The following is a 27,815-nucleotide window of genomic DNA, read 5'->3' as shown; positions in this document are numbered from 1 at the left end:
ATTGTTAAAGTAGATTTTCATTACTATATGCATTTTGGATTGTGTGATATCTATGATGATGTGCTACAGTCTATCACATGAAGTTGTTACATTGACTGCCCAAATTAGAATAATTGTTTAAGCTAAAGATCATGCAATGTTAACTTGTTTCTCTCAAATTTTGATGATTTCTTGACAATAAAGGTATTTTGAAATGTTTTAGTTGAATGTATTTTATATTAGATACATAATAACAAAACATGTATCTTTATGAATATGTATCTAGTTCATTTGTTGCTCTTTCAATTACTTGCATTTTTTCTTTAATCACATTAGATACATAAAGAATTTAATTTGTATCTCTTTCAGTTTTAATCATTACAGTTATCTGCTCTAACATATATTTCATTTGATTTCATTTTGAACAACATGTATTCCATTTGTATGTATCTATTATAAGGAAATATATTTTAATATATAATGATAATAATCAATAATTTTTTACATTTCTATGTATCAGTAACCTTTTTTTGTTAATCGGAATACATGTTTAACTCTAACTTGCATAACAAACTAAAGTAAAACTTATATTACTAATCTTAATAATATTAACAAATTATATTTTATAATTGATACAAATTTTGTAAACTTGTAGCTATAAATTTGTGGGAGATACATCCTATAAGAATATATCTCTTTTCAATCATTTACTATGACAGGACTATTAATATACTATTTAATAGTATTGTTAATTCAATATATCTTAATTTCTATCTGATGTGTCACAACAAAATACATAATGAAACCAAATATAGCTAATTAACAAAGGAAAGAAAAAACTATTTATTTCGGTAACTATCTTTCTTAAAAAAAAAAAATTAAAAAATAATAATATCATCAATTAAAATGTCGAATCAAATAGATGAAAAATTCACCAACAAGTTGAGAAACTATTCATCATTATGCATCAGTCAACTACATTGCCACTCCTCCTTTGGAAAGAAGTTGCAAGTACGCCTGTTGTGACCTTCATAACCACATCTTCCGCAATAATTATTGCTCGATGTCATTGTTTCACTTGATTTCTTGTGCCTGTTTTTGTTTTGGCCTTTCAGGTAGACGTTTGTATTTTAATGGTAACACAACTTCGTCCATAACTTCTTGTGGCACAATTCAACCCTTCTTATCGGGCATTGAAAACATCGATTCTTCTTCATATGTCTTCCTTAATATGTTTCAGGATAGTAAAATTCGGAGCAATAAGGCTTCATATCAATTACATTCTTGCTTCTTAAATTGCATGAACTTACAAATCTAAGAGGATGAGGTGAAATTTCCTTTATAACTTAACTCAGTCCCTAAAAACTAAAAAACTAAAAAAATAAAATAAGTTGAGATGCAACAAATCTACATTAAGGCAATACAATATATACAAAAACTCTAAGAACATCATAATTTAGATACCTAAAAAACATGTATCTTAGAAGAAAAAACATGTATTTTTTATAATATGACTTTCAATAAAATTTAAACAACACTAGATACATGTCAAAGCATCAACAGTAACTCACAGATACAAGTTAACACAACATGTATGTATGTAGTTCTAAACTTGTATTTTTTGTAATACGACTTTCAATAAAATTTAAACTACACTAGATACACTTCAATGCATTAACAGTAACTCACAGATACTAGTTAACATAACATGTATCTATGAACTTATAAACTTGTATCTCTTTTAATATGACTTTCAATAAAATTTAAACAACACTAAGTACATTTCAAAGCATTAACAGTAACTCACAGATACTAGTTAATACAACATGTATCTATGAACTTATAAACTTGTATCTTTTGTAATACGACTTTTAATAAAATTAAAACAACACTAGATACATATCAAAACATTAACAGTAACTCACAGATACAAGTTAACACAACATGTATCTATGTACTTATAAACTTGTATCTTTTGTTATATTAATTTCAATAACACATAAAAAATACCAGATACATATGACAACAAAGAATCAGATAACAATAAATTTCTAAACGTATCATTCATGTCTAAATATATATCTCGGCCTAATATTTATCAGATCTAAACATGCCAATAACTTTGAAAGAACAAACCTTCTTAAACGCTGAAAGTTCATTGTTTCTCATCCAATCAAAGTTCCAATGTAGATCGCAGCCTGACTGTGCAACTCATTAGGAGAAATCTCTTTAGTATTTCACAGCTCCCCTTATTCTTGACATATCCTCCGCTAACCCATACTGCAAAAGAACGGTGCAAAAAGAAGGTTATCATCACTTTCACTCTATCTTTTCACATTGTTTAAGTTTTTTTTTTCAGTTTCACTTAAAAAAAAAAGGTTGCTATAAATAACCATCACTCTTCCAAGTACAGAAGCCAGAAGAAGCAGCTACGGTAAACCCACTAGAACAGTTTAAAGGTTGTAGATTGCCCTATGAAAATCAAATTGCAGTTGGATTGCTGCAAGAAACTGCAAGTTCATAAAAATTGATAAATGACGTGTGAGCATAAACAAAAATTAAATAAACAATATTTTTCAGGGTTCTACCGAATTACTGGACCTAAATGATTTTGCAGCTTATTCGTATATTCAAAACAATAGCAAAAGGAGAAGTGAACATCACCAACAACATACCCATTATATTCCCGAATCTCTTTTTATAAAGTTAATTCAAAACAATATAGCCTAAACGAACGATAATCAAAGAAATTGCATAACAAAAACTGAAAAAATCACCTTGTAAACTCTATCACAAAATTATTTTTTGAAAAAAAAGCGTAAAATAAGAATAGAAGAAATTGAATTTGATTTTAGGGAGGAAATTTACCTTAATTCAAAGGTTTGAATTAGAGAGAGAAATTGGATAGAAACTGCTGCTTGAATTAAGGCGTAAAAAGAGGAGAAAATGGATTAATTTTTGGTAAAGTTACAGCTAAAGAAAATGAGGTTTTAACTTGTATTTCAATTTTACCAAAATATTGTAAATGTTGGGATTTAAGTAATATTTTAGAAGTGGAGCGATTTTTAGTAATTTAGAAACATAAGTTATTTATTTAGGTAATTATTCCTAAATTTTATCCATAAGACGATAATTAATCTGTACAACTGATCAAAAAATGAAACTTAAATATGTTGTTCATACGGTGAACATTTTAATTCTAGCCCATAAAATAGACGTTCATGATATTGAAAGACAATGAACCCACATATTAGATGAGAAATTCTGTCTTATAAGCAAACATTCAAATTTATTTAGGGGAGACAAAAATTTAAGCCACAAATTTTAATGATAAAAGTTCAAAATCAAATATTTGGGGGGTGGGGTGGAGGGTGGGGGGCAAATATTCAAGACCGGCCACTTTATGGACACCATGCATGATTTACTGCAAAAAAATTTAACGCAGAGGAAAAATTACACCACATATTTTATAGACATTTGGCCATGTTTCATTGTATAAATAGAAAAATAAGTTTTTGTTTTTAAAAAGAAAAATAATATTTTGAAATTGGAGTTGCATTTGAAGATAAATATATTAGAGTTGATTTTTGAATTTTTTTGATAATTTAAATTGAAAAAAGCGAAGATGGCTTTTGTTGTTATTTGAAAATTCTTAAAGCTACAAACTGCATACACAATTGCTGCGTCACTGATTAAAACAATGATAGTGACAAGATTGTTTCATTAGCATTAATGCTCTTTTTAGTGATAAAACATATACTATCAACCACAAAAAAAAAATTATATATATATTTTTTACAATCAAGTGCACCCTAAATATAATGCATTTAGGGACGAAAATTTATCCAGCGACAAAATACTAGTTGCCTTTATACAATTCTACTGACTCATGATTTGGTCGACTTTTCTTCGACATATAAATTTTAAGTGACAAATAGTTCGTAATTAATATTCAAATTTGTTTATACAAAATTACTTCTTGGAGTATAAACTTTCTTTTTTAATTAACTTTGCATATCGAGCCCCTTGTATTTTTTCTGCAAATTTGGATATACTATCTGCATGACCATTGCAATACGTAGTTTTCGAATATATATTACTGGAAATCGGACGAAGATACCCAAACCCTGCAAGAAAACAAAATTATTTTCTCCGTCTCATATTAATTGATTACCTTCATTTTACATGCTCATTAAAAAATCATAAAAGATAATAATTTTACCAACATACCTTAAGACTTTACAAATTTATTTTTACATTTTCAAAGATTACTAATTACAAAGGTAAAATAGAAAAAAATTAATAAATTGACAAGTAATTTGTGACATATTTTCAGTAAGATAATCAACTAATATAAAAGGAGGGGCAGGTTAACTTGCTTTGTCTGAAATACTGGATTTTAACTCTGGTGTAGTGGACCCTTTCGTCTTGAAGAAGAGGCAACTTTCGCGACACGGATATGAGATCTCTTGTCATCTTACAATTTGATGAATATAAAAAAAAAAGATTTTTTTTTCAGAATTTTTATATATGGAAGTGAAAATCTCTTCTTATACATAATAATGAAGACTTCTATAAAAACGACACAAAATTAAAAAAGAAAATTATAAAGAGTTAAAAAATTATTTCTTCCCGACTTCCAGTAGTAAAATAGTTTTACACTAAAATGTGTGGGGTGGGGGCGGCGTATGGAGGTCCTATTACATATGTAAAACAATGACAATAATGGAGATTGAATTTTATGGCACCAACCATATTACGTAATGATAACGACATCACAACTGACCATTTCATTTGGAAAAAAGAAAAGACTTGTATATATGAACAAAGTCTTCTTATGAAGTAGTAACAATGACATCTGCTTAGAAGAAATTAAACTTAGTGACCAAGTTTTTTGGTCTATATAAGGTGATAATTCAGTGAACAATCAATCGCATACAGTTCTAATTAATTTATATCCAAAGTACGTGAAGGAAGAATGATGATGCAAGATGTTTGGAATCAGTTTGGTCCAGCCATTGCAACAATCATGTTTGCCTGGACCATGTACCAGAACTATTTCCCTCATGAACTTCGTGGGCATATTCGGAGGTATACCGATAAACTGGTGAACTATTTCTACCCATTTATGCATATTATATTTCATGAATATGAAACTGATGGCTGGTTCGAGCGTAGTAAAGCTTATGTAGCCATTGAAAGGTATCTAAGCAAGAACTCCTCCACACAAGCTAAGCGTCTAGTAGCCAACGTTGTCAAAGATGGCCAATCTCTTGTCCTAACGATGGATGATCACGAGGAGATAACTGATGATTATGAAGGGGAGAAGGTTTGGTGGATATCTAGCCAAAAAGAAGCCAACAGACAGACAATTAGTTGGTACCCCAGGGAGGAGGAGAAGAGGTATTTCAAACTGAAGTTTCACAGAAAAAACCGCGAAATTATCACCAATACATACTTGAAATATGTGTTGGATGAAGGGAAGGCGATTTCTGTAAGAGAAAGGCAGAGAAAATTGTACACAAACAATAAGGGAGATGGTGGGTATGATGGCTACCGGAGGCGAATGTGGAGTCAAGTGGTGTTTGAACATCCATCAACATTTAAGACTTTAGCCATGGAGCCAAACAAGAAACAAGAGATTATGGATGATCTCGAAACATTTTCTAAGTCAAAAGAATACTATGCCAAGATTGGCAAGGCATGGAAGCGCGGTTATCTTCTTTATGGTCCTCCAGGGACCGGTAAGTCTAGCATGATTGCTGCTATGGCTAACTTTTTGCAATATGATGTCTATGATCTTGAATTGACAGCTGTTAAGGACAACACGGAGCTAAGAAAGTTATTGATAGACACTACTAGTAAGTCTATCATTGTGATTGAAGACATCGACTGCTCCCTCGATCTTACAGGCCAAAGGAAGAAGGAGGAGAAGAAAGAGAAGGAAGATAAAGTCGAGAAAGATGTCATCAAGGAGGAGTTGAAGAAGAGAGAGGAGAAAAAGCCAAGTGAGGTAACTTTGTCTGGACTTTTGAACTTCATTGATGGGTTATGGTCAGCTATTGGTGGCGAAAGGCTTATTGTTTTCACAACCAACTTTGTGGAAAAGCTTGATCCTGCTTTAATTCGAAGGGGGAGGATGGATAAACACATTGAGCTGTCATATTGTTGCTTTGAGTCGTTCAAAGTGCTTGCAAATAATTATCTAGACGTTGCTTCTCATGATCACTTTCCTGAGATTCAACGTTTATTGGGGGAAACTAATATAACTCCTGCTGATGTTGCTGAGAATTTGATGCCCAAGTCTTCCAAGGAAACTGCAGATACTTGCTTGGCGAGGTTAATTAAAGCTATTGAAACTGCAAAGGTGGAAGCAAAACTGAAGGCCGAGGAAGAAAAGGCTGAGAAGGAGAAGGTAGAGAAAGAGAATGAAGAAAAAAAGAAAGGAGCAGCAGCAACTGAATATGCTAAGAAACCTGATGATGTGAAGGAAAATGGGAATTGTTCGGAGACTAATGGTGTCAAGGAAAATGCTGATGTTAGTTAAGGGTGAGTAAAGGTTGATCATGGTTATATTTGATAACTAGGAGTTGCGTATAAAACTAGGATTCAGTTATTTTCAATAATTTTTTTGGTGAACATTGTTGACTTTGTTATGCAAAAGATATTATGATGTGCCTTTGTGTGACAAAAAGTTTACATAAGTGTATATGTTCGTTTAAATTCTTCATAAGAAACAGATTTTTCAATGAATACTTGAGTAACAGCCAGAGTTGCTTTTTACTAAACAGATGCATAGATAGAAAAAAAGTTGCCGAAAAGCAGATGAAAGGCCATGAATTACCTTCCATTCAGTAGTCTCATCCAACTGTCAACACCCTTTCTTTACTCAAAGAATCAATGATCAGAACTTCAGAACATAAGTTCTATCTTCCACATTCCATATCTTGATGGATCGATCAACCAACCCAGGAAACAGTTCAGAAGATCCTTGTCTGAATGTCAAAACATGAAACAGGGAATGCCTGTAAAAAGAATCATTTTCAAGCTAGATTAGCAATGAAGAGGTAAATAAAGAATCAGTGAATTGAAGAGCACAAATAGCTCCAAACAATTGAACTTGCAAGGGAAATGCTAATTAAGTCACTTGAGTGCCATTGCACTTGCAAGGAGAAATCGGACCAACAGAAGTTCCAAGCTATCACCTAGCCCTATGGATTTGAATAGTGTCCATTAGAGGTGATAGCCAAAGCTAAAACATGCTTACTATTTTTCGTTGCTCAACCTTATGGCTCCTTCGCACCATGTGACTTCAAAGCTTCATCAGGAGGCCAACTTCTATCTCTTTCCACACTATCCATGTCCCAGCTAACAATAGTACTTTTTTATAAGATGAAAATCCTTTTTCACTCATAATCATATAAAATCACAGCAGTTACGGACTTTCAATGTTCCAGTAAAAGGTGAAATCCCTCGGTAGGCTTTTGAATGACCTGGAGAATGAATGAAAGTACAACTCAATAGCTATCTAAACCAATGTCCTTTTCGATTTAACCAGCAAAATTTGCTCTCGTCATGGTTATACTGGAACACAACAGCTTATGCAACAAATATTTCATTCTTTAGGTAGGAGATGATGAAGTAGCAGCTATCAACTCAGAGGAACCTCAGCTATAGCCTATGTGCAAGCACAACACTTCTTACCGATGCAACAATTATATGAATTGGTAAAATTCATCCAGCTATCCATGCCGCAACAGAGTGAATTCAGGTAAAATGATCTAAAATTCTAAACCAAGCATGGGACAGATAGAATAGAAATCCATAATAATCACATACCGTAAGCAATAGCTTTTCAAGTTGTCGTCTTCATGGAAAAATGGGTCATTTCAAATGAAGAATTGATTTTTTTTTTTTTTTTGAACTTTTAAGGCGAAAATTGTAACTTACTTTATTGTCCATCAAACATAATTTTTAACTTTATCCATAAAATAAATATTTAAGATATTTTAAGATAGTGAATTTGCTCAATTGATCGGAAGACAAAAGTTAGAACTTAGCTATGTTGCTATCATACATGAATTTCAACTGTTGCCATAAGTCACATTCAAAATATTTTAAGATGGTGAACGTGATCAGTTGATAAAAAATTCTACCGTTTGAACTTATTCGAGGTAACAATATTTTTTTTTTAGTTTCTCATATGACCTCCGATATTTGTGTTGAAATCCAACTAAATATAGATTCACACATTATACAATCTATTTTTGAAGACGACGCTTCCAACAAAATCTCTTCCATTCACAGGAATTTGAACTAGAAATCTCTGAACGATAACAACAGATAATGATAACAACAGATGATAGTTCTTGAATTTTGGTTATTCAAGATAGTGTGCAAGTTGGACCATTAGTTTTTATTTAGAAATAGACTAATGAAAACACAAAGGAACAAAAAGAGTTCCTCAATGGACTTTGTTGTGTGACTGAAGCTAAAGATTTGTGGCCTCTTAATAAAACACATCATCAAGAAAAAGTTTTGTACAAACATTTAGGGTGTGTTTGGATGAGGAAACTATATTTTTCATGAAAAATAAGTGATTTTTTTTTTGTATTTGGTACCTAATTAAGTAGAAAAGTTTGTCTCAAAAACATTTGTTTATGATCTAGGCAAACACAGTAGGCAACATTTTTTTTTTAGTTTCAACATCAGACATTTTGGGCCCAGTAGGTGTAATTTCTGGTAGATTAAATAACATATTTGCTGAGTAGATTACGCCTAATTTCTTGAATTTATACTTTTGCTTAATATATACTATTTTTTTTTTAAATGACCTTAATATGAAAAATATTCGCTGCAAAAAAGTTACGTTGTCGACATAATTTTGAACTTTTGCTTGTAAGATACAACTTGTGATCAGTTTAACAAGTTTATTATTTTAAAATATCATGATAGTTTATTTTGAAATATCATAAACACCTGTCTTATTAACAAAAGTTAAAATTTATGCCTACTAGCAACATTCCTAAATTTTAACTTTTGCGTATCAGACAATTTTGATCAATTGTGAAGACTAATGTCTTAATATATTCACAATATTTGTATTATGAGCAAAATTTAAATTTTTTTTAAAGCGAAGTCAATTTTTTTTAAAATTGTTAAGTAGAGCCAAAAAATAAAAAAATAAAAAAAATCGCCTCTTATTTTAGGCTAGCAACAACTTAGACAAATGTCGAAAAGTTTATTGTTGTCACACAAGCAGTTTGAAAATAATTATAAAACAACAAACAGATTGAAAATTTGGAAAGATGCCACGTGAAGCAATCAATAAGACGCATATTCCCATCACCATTTTTCTCTCAACATAACTTCAAACACTTGACAGGCGTTCTTCGATCAAATGGAAAATTCATCATCAATGAACAATAAAGACGACGACGTGATTCCCGAAGAAGCGAAGGTGAAATTAAAGAAATTAGCATCACAATGGGACGATATAGTGGATCCAAATGCCTTAAACGTTTTCAGATTAAAGGGAGCGATGACGAACGAGGTGTATCAAATCAAATGGCCGAGTAGGAACCCGGAACAACAGCGATCTAGGAAGGTGTTGGTGAGGATCTATGGGAAAGGTGTTGATGTTTTCTTTGATCGGCAGAATGAAATTAGGATTTTCGAGTTTATGTCTAAGCAAGGACAAGGTCCTCGTTTGCTTGGTCGATTTCAGAATGGCCGTATTGAGGAATTCATTCGTGCTCGGGTCAGTTTTTTTTTTTTTTTCTCACAAATAACATTTTCTGAAATGAAGTTTGGATTTTTGCTACTCCCTCTGTACCAATTTATGTGTCACTTTTCGAATTCTGAGATTCAATTAAGTCCATCTTTGATAGTAATTTCTTCGTGTATCTTTTAAATATTTTGAATTATCAATTGTTGTGACTTATAGTATTCTTTACATAGTTTCCACATATATAAATTTTATCTCAAACATACTTCAAGATCAACAACAACATAATACCCAGTATAGTCCCACCAAGCGGGGAATATTCAAGAATACTTGAAGATATGGTGCACAAATTTACAGTCAAACTTAAACTGTTTGACTCTTGGGACACGAATAGTGACACAAAAACTGAGACGGAGGGAGTGTTTTCATTACCTGCATGGATATGTAAAAGTGCATTTTAGCTGAAGGTCTGGTTCGATTTTCTTTACTTTAACATGGATAATTTTAGGACAGGTAAGAATTTTGAAACAGATGAACAATTTTGTTTTTTTCGATAATGGTGGTGTTCGGGCCAGTTTGCGCGCACCTCAATTAATTCCATGGCATACCTGCCACCTCTCACCAGCAACAGGTACTAGGTAACTCTGTCGGCCAAGGCGCCAGAACAGATGAGAAGAAATCACTTAGTGTTTGTCTCTGTTGGCGATTGAACCCGAGACCTCATGGTGCTCAACCCACTTCAGTGAACCACTAGGTCACACCCTTGGGTGCAAATACATGAATAATTTGGGATACATAAAAGTATTGCTGTTTAGATTAAGGATGTATATGTGAAGTGGGTCAAGGGAAGATTTTTCATGTCCAAACCAAGTGACCTTATGTTACCGGGGGAAAGAGCTACAAGGTTTAAGGGTACACGGAGAGGGGTTGGGTGAATGCTGAATGATATGAGAAGCGAAAAAGATTGATACTTAAATGCCTAATGTCCACTTGTGTGTCACTAACATAATTTTGGTTAATGCCTGATTAAACTAAGAGCTCCAACTTTTTTGTTAGCTTCACCGCCTCTCCTTAGATTAAACTAAATGGACAGTCCGGTGCACTAAAACTCTCGCTATGTGTCCGGGGAGGGCCTATCACATGGGTCTATTTTTACTAGAGGTTGTTTACATGGATTGAAGCCGTGACTTTCTGGTTACATGAGAACAACTTTACCAGTTACCTCTCCTTCCTTTGGAAAATCAAATATTTTTATTTAGGGATTTGAGCCCTATCCTAGTGGTTTCTTTATGTAATGCATTCAAGTTAACCCACTATCTGGGTTTGTTTATTGATGAAGTTTTGATTTGCCACCTCTGGATAAACTTGATGTGGCTGCTGGCTGAGATGCTCAAAGACTTATGTTTCATGTTCGTTCAAAGTGATGCTTTGACAGAAGCATCTGGCCTCCTTTTATCGAAACCTAATTATTATAAAGCCAAGCAGATTTAGGTTCTTCAGAGCTCATGATTGTCATTTTGCAGTGTCTTAGTAAGTGCTCCTGGGATCTTCAAAGTTTGCCTGATTCCTCTAGGATGCGTAATTTACCTAGGGTTATCTCGTGCTTCATTTTCACTATTCTAAACCTACCTGTGATCTAAATTATTATATGTGATGCACTTGTTTTACTGATACATTCATTAAATGTAATACAATCTCCATGATTGGTATTTCAGACATTATCAGCTCCTGATCTGCGTGATCCAGAGATATCTTCCTTGATAGCTGCGAAGCTGAGAGACTTTCATCAGCTTGATATGCCGGGTCCTAAGACTGTCATCCTCTGGGATAGAATGCAGTATGCTCTTCTTCTTACTGCATATATGATGAATAAAAACTGCTACATTATGTTTATCTTATACTAAAATGTCTAAACAACCTTCTGTTCTGATAATGCTCTAGAAATTGGCTTAATGTGGCCAAAGGTCTGGCTTCTGCTGAAGAAGCTAAGGACTTTCAGTTGGACCTTCTACGAGATGAGATTCTATTGTTGGAAAAGAATCTTGCTGGCAATAATCTAAGCACGGGGTGCTGCCACAATGACTTGCAGTATGGGAACATAATGATGGATGAAGAGACAAGATCAATAACCTTTATTGTAAGTTCTAAGTTTCTAATTCAAATATCTGTTCAGATGAAAAGATAGAGGACAAATACAATTTACTAAATGAGTGCATATCTCTCTAGATTTTACTCATAACAATGTTTGCATATATGTTGATTACATCTGAATCTAATTTGGGCTTCCATGAACAATAACTGAGCAATGCTTGTATCCTGACATGTTGCTGCAGGATGTAGGTGGGTTCTGGTTCAAAATTTTCTTCAAGCTCTTACCTATTTACAAGCTGCACTTTTGTTTCTTGCCTTTGTATTTTGTTTCAGTAATTGATCATCCACTTGGTAAGGAGCAAAAGGATATGATAAAAAATCTACACATTTCAAAGAAAAAATTGTGAAATTCTTTCTTGCTGAAGCTTCTATGCTTGCTTGTGAAACTGCTTTGGTAAAGCTTCTTTGTGGGATAATGACGCATAGAAAGAAACTGATACCTATGCTTTGGTAAAGCTTCTTTGTGAGTTCTGACTTGTATAGGACCTTCCCGTCCGTCTTCTGTATTTCTTCGTTTTGTTTAATGCCATTGTTTCCTATTATTAATCTTCTTCTCAGTCCAATACTTGTTGCTTTATACCTGCTATTTCCTTTCACACCCAGGAAAATTTAATTCAAGCGTAGAGAAGAAATAGAGTACTATTAAAGAGTTAAAGATTGCTTGACTAGGTCCAAAAGAAAATAGAATTTATTTCAAATTTCTCAGGATGTCGTGTTTATAAGAAAATGGGTGGGATGCTATTGTTCAAAAAGAAATAATCAAAATTTTCTTTTGATTTTACTTCAGATATTTCCTAAAAATGGAAGGCGTTGTTTTTAACAACTTGTATGTTTAAAAAAGAATAAAAAGAAATAGAAGGTCATGTCTTTTCAATGATAAAGTTCTGCTTCCTGCCGGGCAGCCATTGTCTAATTTGTGCAAATAATTCTTGCTGTTCGTACAGTTATTATTTGAACTTAATTCTTATATTTTCTTTAATCTTTTCTCATTAACAGGACTATGAATATGCTGGTTACAACCATGTTGCATTTGATATAGCAAATCATTTTTGTGAAATGGTTGCTGACTACCATACAGAAACACCTCATATTATGGACTTCAGAAAGTATCCCGGTAAGTCACTAGTAAATCATCTTAAGCAAATCCGTTATGTTGATCTGGTTCCCTGAAATGCCACGAGCAAGTACTCTCTGGACATTTGCTTTAAATCTAATGAAACTCCGTACAATATGTGGCAGGCCTGGAGGAGCGCAAAAGATTTTTGTCTGCATATCTAAATAGTACAGGTAGATGAAAACTTGCATCTTCTATCATTCATCATATGTGGAACCATTTAAACTTCATGATGGAGCACTTGAGCTCATTTCTGTATACCAGGAGTTGTCACAACTATTTACAATTAGTTAATCTCAAGATCTCTATCATTATTTATCTTTTACTCATCACGAATCTCAGATGTATTAGTCTGATAAACAGGTAGCTCTCCCAGTCAACGGGAACTGGAGAAATTAGTTCAAGAAGTGGAGAAGTATACCCTTGCCAGTCATCTTTTTTGGGGTCTATGGGGAATAATATCGGTACTTCTCCTGACCTTATCTGTTCTGTCATGATAAGAGTTGTTATGAGCCGTGTATATAAAAGTACAGTCAGTAGTCTTAGTAGGAGCTTGGAACTGTATTCCAAGTCTGGCTGTAGAAAACTTAGTATTGGAAGTCTGTCGGCAATTAAGAGATACTTGGATCTATCAACAGTTAATAGATTACACGGTTTGCAGCAGTTCGTGCCCAAGCCATAACAGATTTGGCTCTTTTCTACCCTTTTCCCTTAGATAATAATGTTGTGGTCGAGCTAGGCTTTTCTTAACATTCAATGCTAAAGTTCATTTCTACCTCTTTTTCAGCACCATGTCAATAAGATAGACTTCGACTACTTGGAGTATGCTAGGCAAAGGTTCCAGCCATACTGGTCAAAGAAACCTGAGCTATTGGGATCATCAGATTCCAAGAAAGGTATTTTCAATTTTTCTGTTCAAAATTCCTTTTCTTTAAACAAGTCTTTATTTAAAGGTTTCGAATTTGGGGTTTCTTAAACTGAGCACTCTGGTCTTGCAGGTTAACATGAAACCAAGGACTTGCTTGATCCATTTGTTGATTTAGAGAGAGTTGTTGTTATCCCCCGGAGTTTTGCTTGAAGAAAGACTTTTAATCCTCCGAAAATTGTGAGTCGTGATGGAATTTTTCTGGTCATGAAGTTTATCAGCTAAGTCTAGGATTAGATCATCAATTTCTGTCGAATTTTGCTTGTTTTCTTGTGTATATCTCTACAGGGGTGCTGTTTTTTTTTTTTTTTTTTTTTTTTTTTTTTTTTTTTTTTTTCTGAAATAATGCATATGCAAGTTTATTAGTAGTTTATGTGCAAGATTATACAGTAAGATAAATAAAGATCTAATAACCAACATGGGTTGTGGTGCAGTGGACTGCTCCACCCTTAACCAGAGGTCGAGGGTTCGACCTTGGGTATGGAGAAAATTCTGTTGGGAGTGCTGCCACCTTAATGGGCTTGCAATGCGCAATCCGGATTAGTCGGGGCTCCAATGCGGGTATCGAACACCGAATGAAAAACAAAAAAAAAAGAAAGATCTAATAGTTATTTCTTGGATGAAATTAGTTAACAGGATCATCATTTATGATAATCTTTAGCTCAGGGGAAAGCAAGAATTTAGTGCGCGTAAAAGTTATATTCAAACATCTCCGAACATTGGGACCGAAACTACTATATAGATACTCCAAACCCGAATTTGACAATATAATCAATTTTTTCAAAATACAAATATTGAAATTTTTGATTATGAAACTTATACTTATGCTTCTTGTGTGGTTGACCGTTTGTTGGAGTTTAATACTAACTTGTAACTAAAAACATTTTATAAAGCCTCAATCCTAATTTTCAAGCCAGTTTAGTTAGCTACATGGATCCCGATCATATCACTATTTAATGTCATTTTAGATCCATATATTAAATAATAGTAACAAAAAAACAATAGCAATTCGACAAGTTTTCTATATTTTTTTAGTTAGGTATAGATCTCAAATAAAAATATTAGACTTTTGGAAAAGATAACACCTAAAACAATGTGACAACGAAAATAAGATACATCCTCACTTCCAACTGAAGCAAAGTATCACCCACATTAAAAATCTTCGTCTTTTATACGCACTAGTTTGTGCAAAGTATATGTTGACTCGTGACGTAAATTTGGATATAATGAAAGAAAAACATATACCAAAAAAACTTCTTGATATGACGTACTATTTATCTTTTTCCAACCAAGTGTCCAAGCCCTCAAAACATCATTTTCCTAGTGAAGTACCACTCCAATATTTATGTATTGGATATTTTCGTCTTTCTTCAAACCAAAAACAATAACTACGTGTACGGGAAAGAGAATGATATGATCGGAGCATGACATCGGGAGTACCAACATTGGACCTTTTTAGAACAAACCTATAATAGGAAAAGAAAATGAGACATTTCTAACAGTAAACTTACTTTTTTTTTTCTACTTGTATAAAAGAAAAGCAAACTGCAGTTGTTTGCTGGCCTATTCAAAAGCAAAAAGCTTGTATAACATGAGCAAGTTGCAACTAACATTAAATTCCCTGCCCTCCTTATGCTAATATTCAAAAGAATTAAGCACCCTACTTAGACAAAAGAATGAGAGATCCTAAAATTTACACTTTCCTCTGGATCTCTTGAGTCAATGTTGCAAATGCTGTTTGCCACTCCGGGCTTGTCGATCCACTGCACAAGATCTCGTGCAGTATCCTCAGCTCTTCCGCATCTGCTTTACTTAGAAGCCTTCTAAGAATTAGCTGTAACTCAGTGTCAGATGAACGATAGCCCACCTTGATTCCCGAACACTGGCCTCTTTCCACCGTAGCAGGTCTTGACACGAGAGACTCCACTGAACCGGAAGTCTCTTTGACATCACGCCTGTCCTTTAGTTTTTGCTTCTTGTTCCAGTACTCCAGACATTGGCGGTTTACATCAAGAGCTTCAATAGTCTGTATACACCAAAGTTAGCACAATGTTAGGAATAATTCACTTGGAAGCAACTTTATAAGATAAAAGTCCAAATGGATATACGTTACCATCGTTTTAGACTAGGTTTCAAACAAGAAGTGTGCGTAAAGAATCTAAAACTACAGTGGATAACAATAAGGTGATTCCGCTAGTAAACCAATTACAAGATCAATCACAAGATAGAAGTCTCTTGACCTTTAGCGGGATCCGTTTTGTTGGAAATGTTGTGCTAATCCTGTTCATTTCTACCGTGCAAATTCTTTATTTGTCTAATCCAAAATCGCATGTCAGATTACTCGTTGATCAAACTAAATCCAGTTAATCACAAACTTGAAAAATTGAGCAAAGTCATGCACATAGCGACATAAGTAGGTATACCTGAACTATCTGTGGTGAGAGTAACCCAAACATTCCAAGACCATTGATGCCTTCTGTGTCACGTTGCAATGGTGGCAGATCTTGCTTTCCTAGATTTATTTTCGTTGTTAGTTCTTCGCATACTCTCTGTGAGACCAATTCCCAGCATTTCTCCGTTGATGAACACACAAAATTCGTATCTGGACAGTCTTCTAAGCTAACCTGAAATCAGAAACTCCAAGTAGACAATAGTTAGCGTCCAGCAAACTGACAGAAACTAGAAGTCACGACATTATTTACTCCTGTGTTAAAGCATTAAAGACATAGAATGCTCAAAAACTCTCGGAAGTGTGCTACCAGCCTTTCTTCAAATTTCTGTTTCTTGCAATCAAATTCCATATTGGCAAGCTAAGTTAGGAGGCCAAGTGCTAGATTCTAGCTAAGACGAACAAAGTACACGTACCTCCACTACAAAGGGAATAAAGAGAAATTTTCCTTCCAAACACCACTATGCAAAAATAATGAGAAATAACTCACATATTCCTTCCAAGTACAACTATGCTAATAGAATAAAATAACAGTGATCTTCATTATCCAATTTTTTCTTAACTTGTATATTTCATCGGGCAGACTTATGAATAGCATCGTACCTTGAATAGAGGTCCAAGGAGTCCACCATCCAGGATCTCACATATATAGCTACAAGTTATCTCGGGATTGCACACACTGAAGAACTTAACACGGCTTCTAAATCCTGTTAAAGAGAATCAAAGTTGAAATATATAATGAGATCATCGAAATTTTAATAAAATGTTACATCAAATGCAAACTTCTTCTTAGTATGAAAGTTTTATTCAACAAACCTTTGGGGAATATTGCCTGCTTATTGCACCAAAGCTTTCCCGAGGCAATTGACCCAAAACTTAGAGGGTCAACATGATACAAAAGCTTTTGTTTAGAAGTCTTGGTGCTCAGCGAATCCTTTTCAGACTCAAGTATTCCATTTTGTCGAACACCAGGAGAACACACTGAAAGATCAACACCAAATAACTTCTTGCCACTACCGTGGTTCGAAGAATACGAGGTGGTTGCATCATCAGAGCATGAGCTGCAGTGCTTCTTTGAATTATGGTTTAGCTCTCTCAACAAACCTGAGAAGCCATCATTTTTCATCGAGGGGTCTATTTCCAATTCATCCCTCTCTGAATCCAACTTCACCAAGTTAGGCTGCTTCCTATTTAGAGAACGGAAGGCTAAATTCTTGGAAGCCCATTGCTCAATAGCATCCATTCTCCCCTCCAATGCTTGCACCAGTGTGTTCAATTCATCCTTGTCGTATCGGACAAGAATACTTTTGTCCTCTGGTTCACAGGAACACATGCTATTAGCATGTTTAAGACATGAAAACTGTTCCGGGGAACACTTGCAAACAACCGCAGAAAGGTGCAAGTCATAGTAGCAGGAAAAGCATTCCTGCTCATCTTTCAAAGCAAAATCTTTATCCATCTTTTGCAGTTGTACAGGAGGTACAAGTTGCTCCATTCTTTCCTCCTCTATTTCGATTCTTCTCTGCAAGTAGGAAAAGATAAACCAATTACTAACAAAAGACGTGCTTCTTTTACACTTTTAAGTATGTGAATCTTTGTAATATTGCATCTGCATACTTCCTTAAGAACTTAATTCTATGATACGAAAGCAATATGTAACAGACACCTTGTTGACTGGTCAGTTCTTATTCCTAGAGAATGACACTCTTAAAGTTGAAGGTACTTAGTCATATCCTAACATGTGTTGTTACTTGGAGGGATGTGTCCACAATTATCAAAAAAATCTCACTGAAGAGATAGAAGTAAAAAAAAATAAAAAAACGAAAAACAGTGCCACTCTGTCCTGCCTCTCTTTCCTTATCCTAAGTTACTGTTGGTAAGTCATAAAAGAGGAGGTGATTCTATGCTAATCAAATTTCATATTGATATAGAACTCAAGTACAAGTACACATGTGCCTGACAATGGGAAGTATCTATTTTTTTGATCGGAGGGCAACTGAAAATTTCAAATGAAAACTGGAAGTACATCTAAGGGAGTTTATGCCGTACATACTTGCACCAGCAGGGCAGAACCTTGTAACACATAAATGAAACAATCCTTTAAGTGCGACGATACTTATTCTATGTGGTCAAACCACAATGACAGATGACTTAAAATCGACAACCATATGTTTTGAAATACACATTCAGAAATTTACCTTAATAGCTTTGGTTAGGATCCCATCCTTCCCACAATAACTTCTCCATCTCAAGTCTGTCTTGTTGAGATTCTTAACAGCTGAGAGCGCCTGGATAGCTTCACTAGCTGCTCCTATAAGCAACTTATCATGCGAGAGAGAAGTTTTACGACACTGCTTACTGTAGAGCTCTACAGCAGTTAGACCATGCTCTAACCAATCCACAGGGCCTAGATTAACAGCCTCTGCACAGTTGAACCCACAGTTAAATCCAGAATGATAGGCTCTTGGGAATGTGAGCACAAACTCCCCTGCGTTCTGAACGGCACGGTACACTGGTACACCCTCTGACTTCAAAACTGAAGGAGATAACTGAGTCACCTGAAAGAAAGAATAATGAGTTTGACAGGAGCATGAGCCCAAATTATACCACTCAAACAATCAAGAAATGTGCCCATGCAGTGGAAATAGATTAGAGTACTGAAGGGAAGCTGAATTAACACGAAAGAAGAATCATGATGGCAATTGTTATAATTTACAGTTAAAAATTGTCAAATAGAACGTCGGATATTTCATATGTGACGAGCCAAACATACAGTTACAATATTCCCATCTGTAAGTTGATGAGCAGACTCGGCAATTAGGTGGAGTTTATTGAAACTTGTAAGTCAAAAACAGTAACTCGTAACTAGATGAGGTTGGTGAACAAAAAGGGCTTGCACAGCTCAGCATTGCCTGACTTAGTAGACTAGAACCTATAGAACGCTATATGTTGATGTGCTTATTTTTCAAATACAATTAGGACGACTAGTGCTTGATCAAGATTTAATTTGTATACTTACCAGTTCATGAAGCAAATCAGGTTGTTCCTCAAACAAATCTGGCAAATGCTTTCTCATTGCGTCCTCCAGGGCTGAAGCATGACTTCCTGGAACCCCATACCAAATCTTCGGCTCACCCCAATGCATATAATTCAGAGAATAAAGATGGTGGTCCTCAACATGCTTTTAGAAACCAGATAAAAGGAAATAAGTATATAGCGAATATAAAGCAAATAACTTGATCTAATAATTATGAGGGAAATAAAGAAAAGAAAGAGAAGTAAGGGGAAAAAGAAAGATGGACCTATGACACGAGATCCATCAAAGAACTGCCGTCAGTAACAGTATATACTTGGAGAAAAAAGATCAATACAATTCAGGTTTATATGTATAAGATGTAACAAAGGAAGAACTCATAAATGTACCCACTTTGCCATCTTTGATGAATTCGGTTGCTCAACTATATATTAAGATTAAGTAGAATGCTCAGATGAAAAAGTTCTCATGACATACCCAACAAAATGATGACAAGCACATTCCAATATACAGCCATGGGACCAGAACTCCTGAGATATTGCACTCCTCAAAGCACAACACAGAACATGGTAGGCGCGGTAAGTTGTTTAAGTTCCAACCAGAAGTTGCATACTGATCTGAAGTACTAGCTTTTGGAGATGAAGATTCTAGAGGGAATCCACTGCCGAATACCCCAGTTTCAAGATCAGCTCCATAATACACCTATTCATCAGACGAAGGCAAAAAATTCAGTCTTATCCAACTAGTGAGCATGCAATAGACATCTAAAAAGCCAAAGTAAATATCAAACTAGATTCCCTTACCTCAACTTCATCTGTTGGCTTCTCAATGATGCGCCAATACTCCCCTTCAATTTCTTCGATGGAGGGTCTCCAAACCTCATTATCATTAGTCCCAAAATATAACTCTTTAAACTCTTTGGCAAATGCCTCAAATTCCTCAAATGTGAATTCAGACCCTGACAGAAACCCAAACTTGTCATCGCTGCTGTCTGAATGAGTATTTGATTCAGAATCTTGAGATCTGGGTTGTCTCCTTGTTGATCCCATCTTTGAGTGCGATCGCCTTTTCCTTTTCCTGGTTTTTTTCCTTTTCATGGGCTCCCTATTCTGAAGTAAATCAACTTGCTGGATTCGAGTCGAGAATTTAGCATGTTCCCACACACTCTTCTCTCTAAGTGGACACAGTGGACTCCAGGATGCAGGTGGTACAATCCTGCATATGCCATACTGTTGAGCGATGTGGCGGATGCTTGCAATATAACCAAGTGGATCTTTGAACTCCTATAATTTAACCACAGGATGAGCTTAACCAATGGCTTTAAGAGCACAAAAGGGGATACAATAAATCTTGAATGTGACAATTACCTTATCATTTGGATAGTACACAGGAGCTTCCTGTAATGTGGGCCTACACGCTTCACCAGGACTCCATCTTGCTGATACCTGTTCCAGAACAAGAAAGAACTACTTATGTAAAGAGAGATAGAGAGAGATCATATGAGTGCCAGGATAAGGTGAAATAGATTATTGAAAAATTTCCGCACCTCCCACCCCGTCCCGAGGGGAAATGCACTAGAAAACAAAGGGATCATGTCTGATATAATAGAGGTTAGACATTAAACTAAAAAGATAATGATTTTTAATTATCCAAGTGGATTATCAACATCGACCAGATGCCAAGAATTGAAAAAACATGCATGAATATGCTTCCTACGACATCAAATGTGGAGAATGGGCACATTTTTAGACATAGTACATGACTAATCATATTTCTGCAAGCTACAGGATGATGAACACCAACTTATAGCTATGTCGTTTTTACCTTCCGACTACGAGGGCTTCCTGAAGTATCAATGTTATTTTCACCTTTTGGAGCCTGTCTAGGAGGACGTCCCTGCAAGAGAAGGCAAAAGAATTAAATTTGAATCAGATGAATGAATACAGTCTTGAAATGATCTTCAGAATCAAATGTGCTACTTAAGAAATTTTCTATTAGTCAAAAAGCATTAAAAAATAAATTGTTCAAGTTTGTTTAGCTATGCCTTGAAGCATGTAATATCTTGCCAGTACGGAATACAGCATAAAACTGTGCAGGACTAGTGCAAAAGAATACAACAACAAGTGAGGTCTGGGGAGGGTAAAGTGTACACAGACCTTCCCACTACCTCAGGGAGATAGAGAGGTTGTTTCCGAAATCGAGTGCAAAAGAACAATAATGGATATACCAGTGTACATTTTATCAGTCAGACCCCCACCCTAAAATATTCATAAGATAATGGTAATTGGGTCTCCATCCATGGATCACACAACCCTTTTCAAGAATTTTCCCTAATTTCATCTCAGTAACATTTACTACTTCATGATTACTTGCTGATATGCACCAGAAACTAAGTACGGACCAGTTCATAAGTCAAATCTAGTTCCACAAAAGGCCCCCTCTATCTTCTGAAGGAACTAATTACATGGTTTATGTTTCATGCATCTTCTTTTCCTTATCATATGCTCCACTCTAGTTGAGGGATCAAAAGAACAAGAAAATATGATTATTTATCAGCATTGTCTTCACTCAGAACGATCTTTTAATCAGACAAGAAGCAACATAGAAATCATGAGAAGTACTCAACTGATCTAGCTCTTTCAAATATAAAGATCTGTTGAAATGAACCACGGGCAGTTTGCATAATGGGAAATTGTTACTTTTCTCTCTTCTCACTAAAAGAAAATTCAGCAGAGTAATGAAAATCAAAATTTGAATCTTGCTTGAAAGTCTTAATGAAATATAGTAGCTAGGAGAACCAGCTATGCATTTGAGAATTGGAAGATGTGACAAAGCACTTAAAAGTTTTAGGAGAAATACAGTTTTGTTAACAACATAGATCTTGGGCTTAACTCAACCCCAAAAGCTAACTCAAGAGGCGAGAACTGCCTAAGCCATATAAGGACCACCCATCCCTTTTTCATCCAATGTGAGACTCTTCAACAAACACACACCCCACCTGCACGGGACTCTTCAACACACACACACCACCTGCACGGGACTCTTCAACACCCCCATTAGTTTTAGAGGTAATCCTGACGAAGCGTTTACACCCATCTTGCATACTAAAATGTTTATTTACCTTATATGCCCAGTTTAATTAGTCGTCATATCCAATTCCTTTTTCATCCAATGTGAGACTCTTCAACACACACACACCCCACCCGCACGAGACTCTTCAACAAACACACACGCCACCCGCACGGGACTCTTCAACACACACACACACACCACCCGCACGGGACTCTTCCACACCCCCATTAGTTTTAGAGGTAATCCTGATGAAGCGTTTACACCCATCTTGCATACCAAAATGTTTATTTACCTTATATCCCCAGTTTAATTAGTCCTAGACATATCCGATTCTTTTTTTTCCCTTTTATGTTTCTTTATAAATCACTCAATCATAGAAGTACAGATCTAAACTACACATATAAGGTAAAAGACACATAACATATCCGAGAACAAGATAGATACAGGAAAAAAAATCAACACTTCAAAATCAATCAAAAATACAAAAACAAGTTTTAAATCAAAAGCCAAGCTTCAAACCTTCATGCTCCTTTTTTTAGATGCACCCTTGAGCACAAATACCCCTAATTTTATGCCTGGAGGATAGTATATAACCTTCACCTTGTCAAATATTTTATAATTGATCAATGCTTATTGAACTGGTGCAGTGGTAGGCTCTTCGGTTATAAAGGCCTCGCTGTGAAGATGACAAACGCACTGTTTCTGGATTGTAGAAATCTGTATTGATGATAAAGATAAATTTTCAACTGCTAATGGAGGAAAACGACAAGGTAAGAAAGAATGAAAGGCAAATTGATATAAATGACATTTGACGAGAATCTTCCATGGATTACAAGTTAAGAAAGAATAAAAGGCAAATTGATATAAATGACATTTGACGAGAATCTTCCAAGGATTACAAGTTAAGAAAGAATGAAAGGTAAATTGATATAAATGACATTTGACGAGAATCTTCCAAGGATTACTGCAGACTTAATTAGACTGGTGGTGGAACAAAAAACAACTTTATTCAATGCATGAATCATTATTACATTTCCCTTAGTAATTCAAGATCTTGATAATTTCTCAAAATGCAATATGGTTTCTCGAGAATACGCATGGCCGTGCAGGGTAGGTGTATTGCTCTTGTGCCTAAGTTGCTCAGACTCTTTAAAAGTGTTGCCGAACCCGTGTCGGATCCTTAAAGAATACACTAATGTTGGAGGATCCAACACGCACCCATCAACATTTTTGAATAGTCTGAGCAGCATAGCCATGCACCACGCGGGCCTGTCCTGTGCGTTCCCTTTATATCAATGTGTTGACCAAGCATTTTCAAAATTTAATGGTGATCTTCTTCAATGTACCTAGCACCTAATTAATTTAGAGTTCTACACTAACGTCTAATTTACAACAACAACATAGCCAGTGTAATACCACGAGAGAGGTCCGAGGAGGGTAGAGTGCATATAGACCTTACCGCTACCTCGTAGAGACAGAGAGGTTGGATTCACACACCTCATTCCAATAACTTGATGAATGAGGTCAGATTACCGCTGACTTAATTAGACTGGTAGTGAAACAGAAAACAACTCTATTTAATGCATGAATCATTATTTACATTTCCTTAGTAATTCAAGATCTTGATAATTTCTCAAAATGCAATATGGTTTCTCGAGAATACGCATGGTCGTGCAGGGTAGGTGCATTGGCCGTGCGCCTAAGTTGCTTGGACTCTTTAAAAGTGTTGACGCACCCGTGTTGGACCCTTAAAGAATAAACTAACGTTGGAGGATCCAACATGCACCCATCAACATTTTTGAAGAGTATGAGCAGCATAGCCGTGCGCCACGCGGGCCTGCCCTGTGCATTCCCTTTATATCAATGTGTTGACCAAGCATGTTCAAGATTTAATGGTGATCTTCTTCAATGTACCTAACACCCCATTAAGTTAGAGTTCTGCACTAATTTATAACAACATAGCCGGTGTAATCCCACAAGTGAGGTCTGAGGAGAGTAGAGTGTATATAGACCTTCCCGCTACCTCATAGAGATAGAGAGTTGGCTTCACACGCCTCGTTCCAGAAGCTGGCAGGAATGAGCATATTTGCCGAATATATTCCAAGCAGGTTTATAACCTAATTTAATCTCAGAAGAGGAGACAATTTTGATACACTAAAAAAGCAGTCTACTTTCATCAAATACTCCCTCCGTTAACTTTTACTTGTCCACTTTGTACTCGAAACATCATTCACATGAGTATTTTACCACAATATCCAATTAAAATTGATGTATAGTCTTAGGTCTAGGGAAATGATTTTGGGAATAAGTTTTTAATGTTAAGGGTAAAACATAAAGAATATGTTTTTCTCTTGATATGCTAAAAGTAACGAGTAAAAGTGAATGTATTTTTGGTATAGTGGACAAGAAAAAGTGAACGGAGGGAGTACCTCAACCGAGAATATAAATGGGAACACTAGAAAAACAGTCTACTTTCACCAAATACGTTTATATCCAACATAAATGCAATTCTTGAGCTCTACTGTGCAGCGATCCAATGGAAACACGGACTAATAAAATGGAATTTCTAAGCCTTTTCTACGTCCTGGATACATTCATAAATGAATTCTGAATTCTCCAAATCAACCATACAAATCTTTAGCGCTATCTTTTTGCAGTTTAGCTGCATTAATTAGTTATTACAGCTCCTTCGCCAAATAAGATTAATGAATTAATTCTGACTTATCTAATCGTGATCTCTCACTGCCCTCGAGTTCCTCGGTTAGGGACTAAGGTTAGAGAGTCAATGTTGCATTAAAACGTTTTAATTCTAAGTTCACCTAATCAGGACTATTGACGCTAGAATTCATAAACTCAAGTAAATTCTTCAGAGGACACAAAACTAATCAAAATACAATCTTTTTTGCAAAAGAAGCAAATATTATACAAATGGATCCATGCTCATGATATCCAGAGTTATTCTAAGGATAAATGTTCTCCCCACCTCGGCCACCACCACCGGGCCTCTTCTCCTGCCCCCGGTTAACCCCATGTAATGAAGGGTGACTAGTTGAACATACTTTGTCGAAAAATTAGACTATGTATATAGAAAATTATACGAAGTGTATATATAGGTTAAAGATAACTTTCATACTAATTATATTAAATCTTGAATGTCCTTGACGCAATTTCTGGATTCACCACTGTTCTAAACCCCCCCCCAAAAAAAAACTTGTCTGTGGAAAAAGCATTATTAAATCACAAATATTACAATGCAATAACAAAATGGAGACAATTAGACAATGGGAGATCAAATACAAAAGATTGAAGCTTTATACCTCCAAGATCATGGAGAAATTCAGCTAACACAAACTGTAATCACTCTCTTAATACCATTCAACCCTAAACTTACCACCCCTGCACAGATAGACAAATTAACGGTTACAGTCAAAATCCATTATAACAGAATTCTTGAATATATGCATGAAATATTCACTCTGCAAAAACTCAATACTATACAGAAATAATATAATATTTAACAGAAAACCCAAAAGAAATTCTTTTTTTAATCAAAAAAAAGAAAAAAAGATACACAATTGTATGCCAAATTTAACCTTTTCTGTAATCAATGATTCACGTAAGCAAATTCTTGTACTGACAGAATCAGAACAAACTATTCACACCTCAACTTTCACCAAATTAAATTCCAAAAGATATAAAAAGAATAAGAAAAGATCAATCTTTTTCACTTGATTCCAATGAATGGGTAAAAATCAAATCTTGGAAAACTGGTAAATATAAGGAAGAGTTACAAAATTACCCAAAAAAGAATATGAATAAAAAAAAGACCCTACAAATTACATAAAAAGTAAAAAAGATTTATACTTTTTCATAAATGTGAATAAAAACAAGAAATCCCAAAATAAAGACACCAAAAATTCACCATTATTTTTTTATATAAATAAATATTTTTATATGTTCATGGGTTTCAAGGTTTTTTCACTAACCATACTACGTGATGTACATTACATTACAAGAAAGCTCAACACTGAAGAAAAGAATAACAGAATTTTTTTTTTTTAAAAATACCTAAAGAATAACAGCTCCTTAATTTTTTTGATGGAGTTAATATTTGAGTATTGATCCCTTTTCATTTTTAATTATAAAACCAAATGTTATACACTTAAATTAATAATGTATATCCTAATTCAATTAGGAAAGGATTATAAGAAACAAAAATATTCTTTGTTTTGTTAGGAAAAGACGTTATATTGGTACTTAAATGAAAATATTAATATAGTATATAAACTATATTATCAGTTCAAGGAAAGTACGTGAAATTATTCTCTTGTATTAGTAGTTAAATAAAGTAATGTAATAAAGAAAAATAAAGAAGAAAATGGATTTGAAAAAAAAAAACTATTTAATTAGAATGAGAAAAAAACAAAAACAAACGAGGAAGTTGGATCTTGAGAGAGAAAGAGACTATTGAAAAGGTGTTTCTGTTTGTCAGTGAAATTGTGCGTTGAGAAGTGAATGGCTTAATTTTTGCTAAAAAAAACCTCTATTTCTATTTCTTTTTCATTTAATTTTCAAGAGTAATTTTCTATTTTTGGTATAAATGCTTATTGTTTTAAGAAAATCTATCTCTCCCTCTCTCTGTATATATCTTTTCGGAGAATAAAAATATTCGGACTAAGTCTTTCATGAAAAATAGTAAGAGTTCTTTCATTAAAAATAAGAGTTTAAATTTTGTGCATTGTTAGTGCTCAAAATATTCTTACTATCAGTAAATTTATAAGAGTTTAAGTTTTGCTGTCAGTGTACAAAATACTTTTTATTATCAAATGAATTTAACCTGCTATTGCAGTTTATCTAATTTTTTACATAAAAATTGAAAAAAAAAAAGATTGGGTAACATGATAGTGTAGAATATTTTGTGCACTAACGACGCACAAAAATTAAATTTGAAAATAAATAAGTACTTTCTAAAATAAAAATAGAAGTTGTTTTTCAGCTTTCGAGAAAAAACTAATTTTTTAAAGAAAATATAAGGGGTTTTAATTTTTTTTCCCCATAAAATTAACCTTATAAAAATTATAACAACAATAATAATAACATGCTTAATATAATCTCACAAATAAAATCTAGAGAGAATAAAATGTGCGCACTTACCTCTACATGTCAACCAATAGAAAAAACAGTACTGTATTTACCAAAAAAAATTAATAATAACTTTATTTTAAATAATCTTAACTCTTAAATAAGTGTTTTTGATTAATAGTCCAACCTATTTTTTTCAAAAACTGAAAAGAAATATTTTTGGATAAACTATCTTTTTGTTGCAACAAAGACTCAACGGAATTTGACCGTGACAAATTTCTT

General features: G+C 34.5%; 3 protein-coding genes and 1 long non-coding RNA gene across 9 annotated transcripts; 2 read left to right on the top strand and 2 right to left on the bottom strand.

Moving 5' to 3' along the window:
- Window positions 1–826: 826 nt before the first annotated feature.
- On the bottom strand, window positions 827–8,875 carry LOC124895959. 2 transcript variants are annotated; one of them, XR_007052227.1, is made up of 4 exons: window positions 7,247–8,875; window positions 6,824–7,004; window positions 2,116–2,259; window positions 827–1,337 (listed from the first exon to the last, which is right to left on the bottom strand). It is a non-coding gene; the product is annotated as an uncharacterized LOC124895959 (long non-coding RNA). The 2 variants fall into 2 exon arrangements; XR_007052228.1 differs by lacking the exons at window positions 827–1,337; window positions 2,116–2,259 and adding an exon at window positions 3,838–4,455.
- On the top strand, window positions 4,464–6,656 carry LOC107859019 (AAA-ATPase At3g28580). The gene has a single exon (XM_016703872.2). It carries the CDS (start codon window positions 4,958–4,960, stop codon window positions 6,524–6,526), a length of 1,569 nt encoding a protein of 522 aa, XP_016559358.1. The 5' UTR covers window positions 4,464–4,957; the 3' UTR covers window positions 6,527–6,656.
- A 340-nt stretch (window positions 8,876–9,215) lies between the features above and the next one.
- Window positions 9,216–14,202, top strand: LOC107859018 (probable choline kinase 2). The gene is made up of 8 exons (XM_016703871.2): window positions 9,216–9,739; window positions 11,422–11,543; window positions 11,648–11,843; window positions 12,854–12,971; window positions 13,097–13,144; window positions 13,335–13,435; window positions 13,759–13,867; window positions 13,970–14,202. Exons 1-8 carry the CDS (start codon window positions 9,380–9,382, stop codon window positions 13,972–13,974), a joined length of 1,059 nt encoding a protein of 352 aa, XP_016559357.1. The 5' UTR covers window positions 9,216–9,379; the 3' UTR covers window positions 13,975–14,202.
- A 1,139-nt stretch (window positions 14,203–15,341) lies between these two features.
- On the bottom strand, window positions 15,342–26,686 carry LOC107859017 (lysine-specific demethylase JMJ18). 5 transcript variants are annotated; one of them, XM_016703870.2, is made up of 13 exons: window positions 26,520–26,685; window positions 25,769–25,847; window positions 22,971–23,168; window positions 21,204–21,275; window positions 20,747–20,824; window positions 20,183–20,662; window positions 19,857–20,081; window positions 19,365–19,526; window positions 18,544–18,903; window positions 17,162–17,867; window positions 16,949–17,052; window positions 16,320–16,520; window positions 15,342–15,922 (listed from the first exon to the last, which is right to left on the bottom strand). In XM_016703870.2, exons 3-13 carry the CDS (start codon window positions 22,974–22,976, stop codon window positions 15,590–15,592), a joined length of 2,727 nt encoding a protein of 908 aa, XP_016559356.2. In that variant the 5' UTR covers window positions 22,977–23,168; window positions 25,769–25,847; window positions 26,520–26,685; the 3' UTR covers window positions 15,342–15,589. The 5 variants fall into 5 exon arrangements, with proteins under 5 accessions (XP_016559356.2, XP_047262595.1, XP_047262596.1 ...); XM_047406639.1 differs by lacking the exon at window positions 26,520–26,685 and adding an exon at window positions 26,045–26,494; XM_047406640.1 differs by lacking the exon at window positions 26,520–26,685 and adding an exon at window positions 26,045–26,494 and having other exon boundaries at window positions 23,052–23,168.
- Window positions 26,687–27,815: the final 1,129 nt, after the last annotated feature.

The sequence above is a fragment of the Capsicum annuum genome, chromosome 2, assembly GCF_002878395.1.
Source record: "Capsicum annuum cultivar UCD-10X-F1 chromosome 2, UCD10Xv1.1, whole genome shotgun sequence".
NCBI classification, from domain to species: Eukaryota; Viridiplantae; Streptophyta; class Magnoliopsida; order Solanales; family Solanaceae; genus Capsicum; species Capsicum annuum.
Note: the sequence above shows the minus strand (reverse complement) of the source record. Positions and strands in the feature narration are given on the sequence as shown.

Excerpts from the sequence above, each read along its gene's own strand:
- LOC107859019 (XM_016703872.2), top strand. The coding sequence starts at position 4,958 with ATGATGATGCAAGATGTTTGGAATCAGTTTGGTCCAGCCATTGCAACA.
- LOC107859018 (XM_016703871.2), top strand. The coding sequence starts at position 9,380 with ATGGAAAATTCATCATCAATGAACAATAAAGACGACGACGTGATTCCC. Across the intron at positions 9,740-11,421 it reads AGGAATTCATTCGTGCTCGG|ACATTATCAGCTCCTGATCT; the intron begins GTCAGTTTTTTT and ends TTGGTATTTCAG. Across the intron at positions 13,145-13,334 it reads TGCATATCTAAATAGTACAG|GTAGCTCTCCCAGTCAACGG; the intron begins GTAGATGAAAAC and ends TCTGATAAACAG.
- LOC107859017 (XM_016703868.2), bottom strand. Across the intron at positions 19,527-19,856 it reads GCTTGTCATCATTTTGTTGG|CATGTTGAGGACCACCATCT; the intron begins GTATGTCATGAG and ends GGTTTCTAAAAG. Across the intron at positions 16,521-16,948 it reads TCCTTGGACCTCTATTCAAG|GTTAGCTTAGAAGACTGTCC; the intron begins GTACGATGCTAT and ends TTCTGATTTCAG.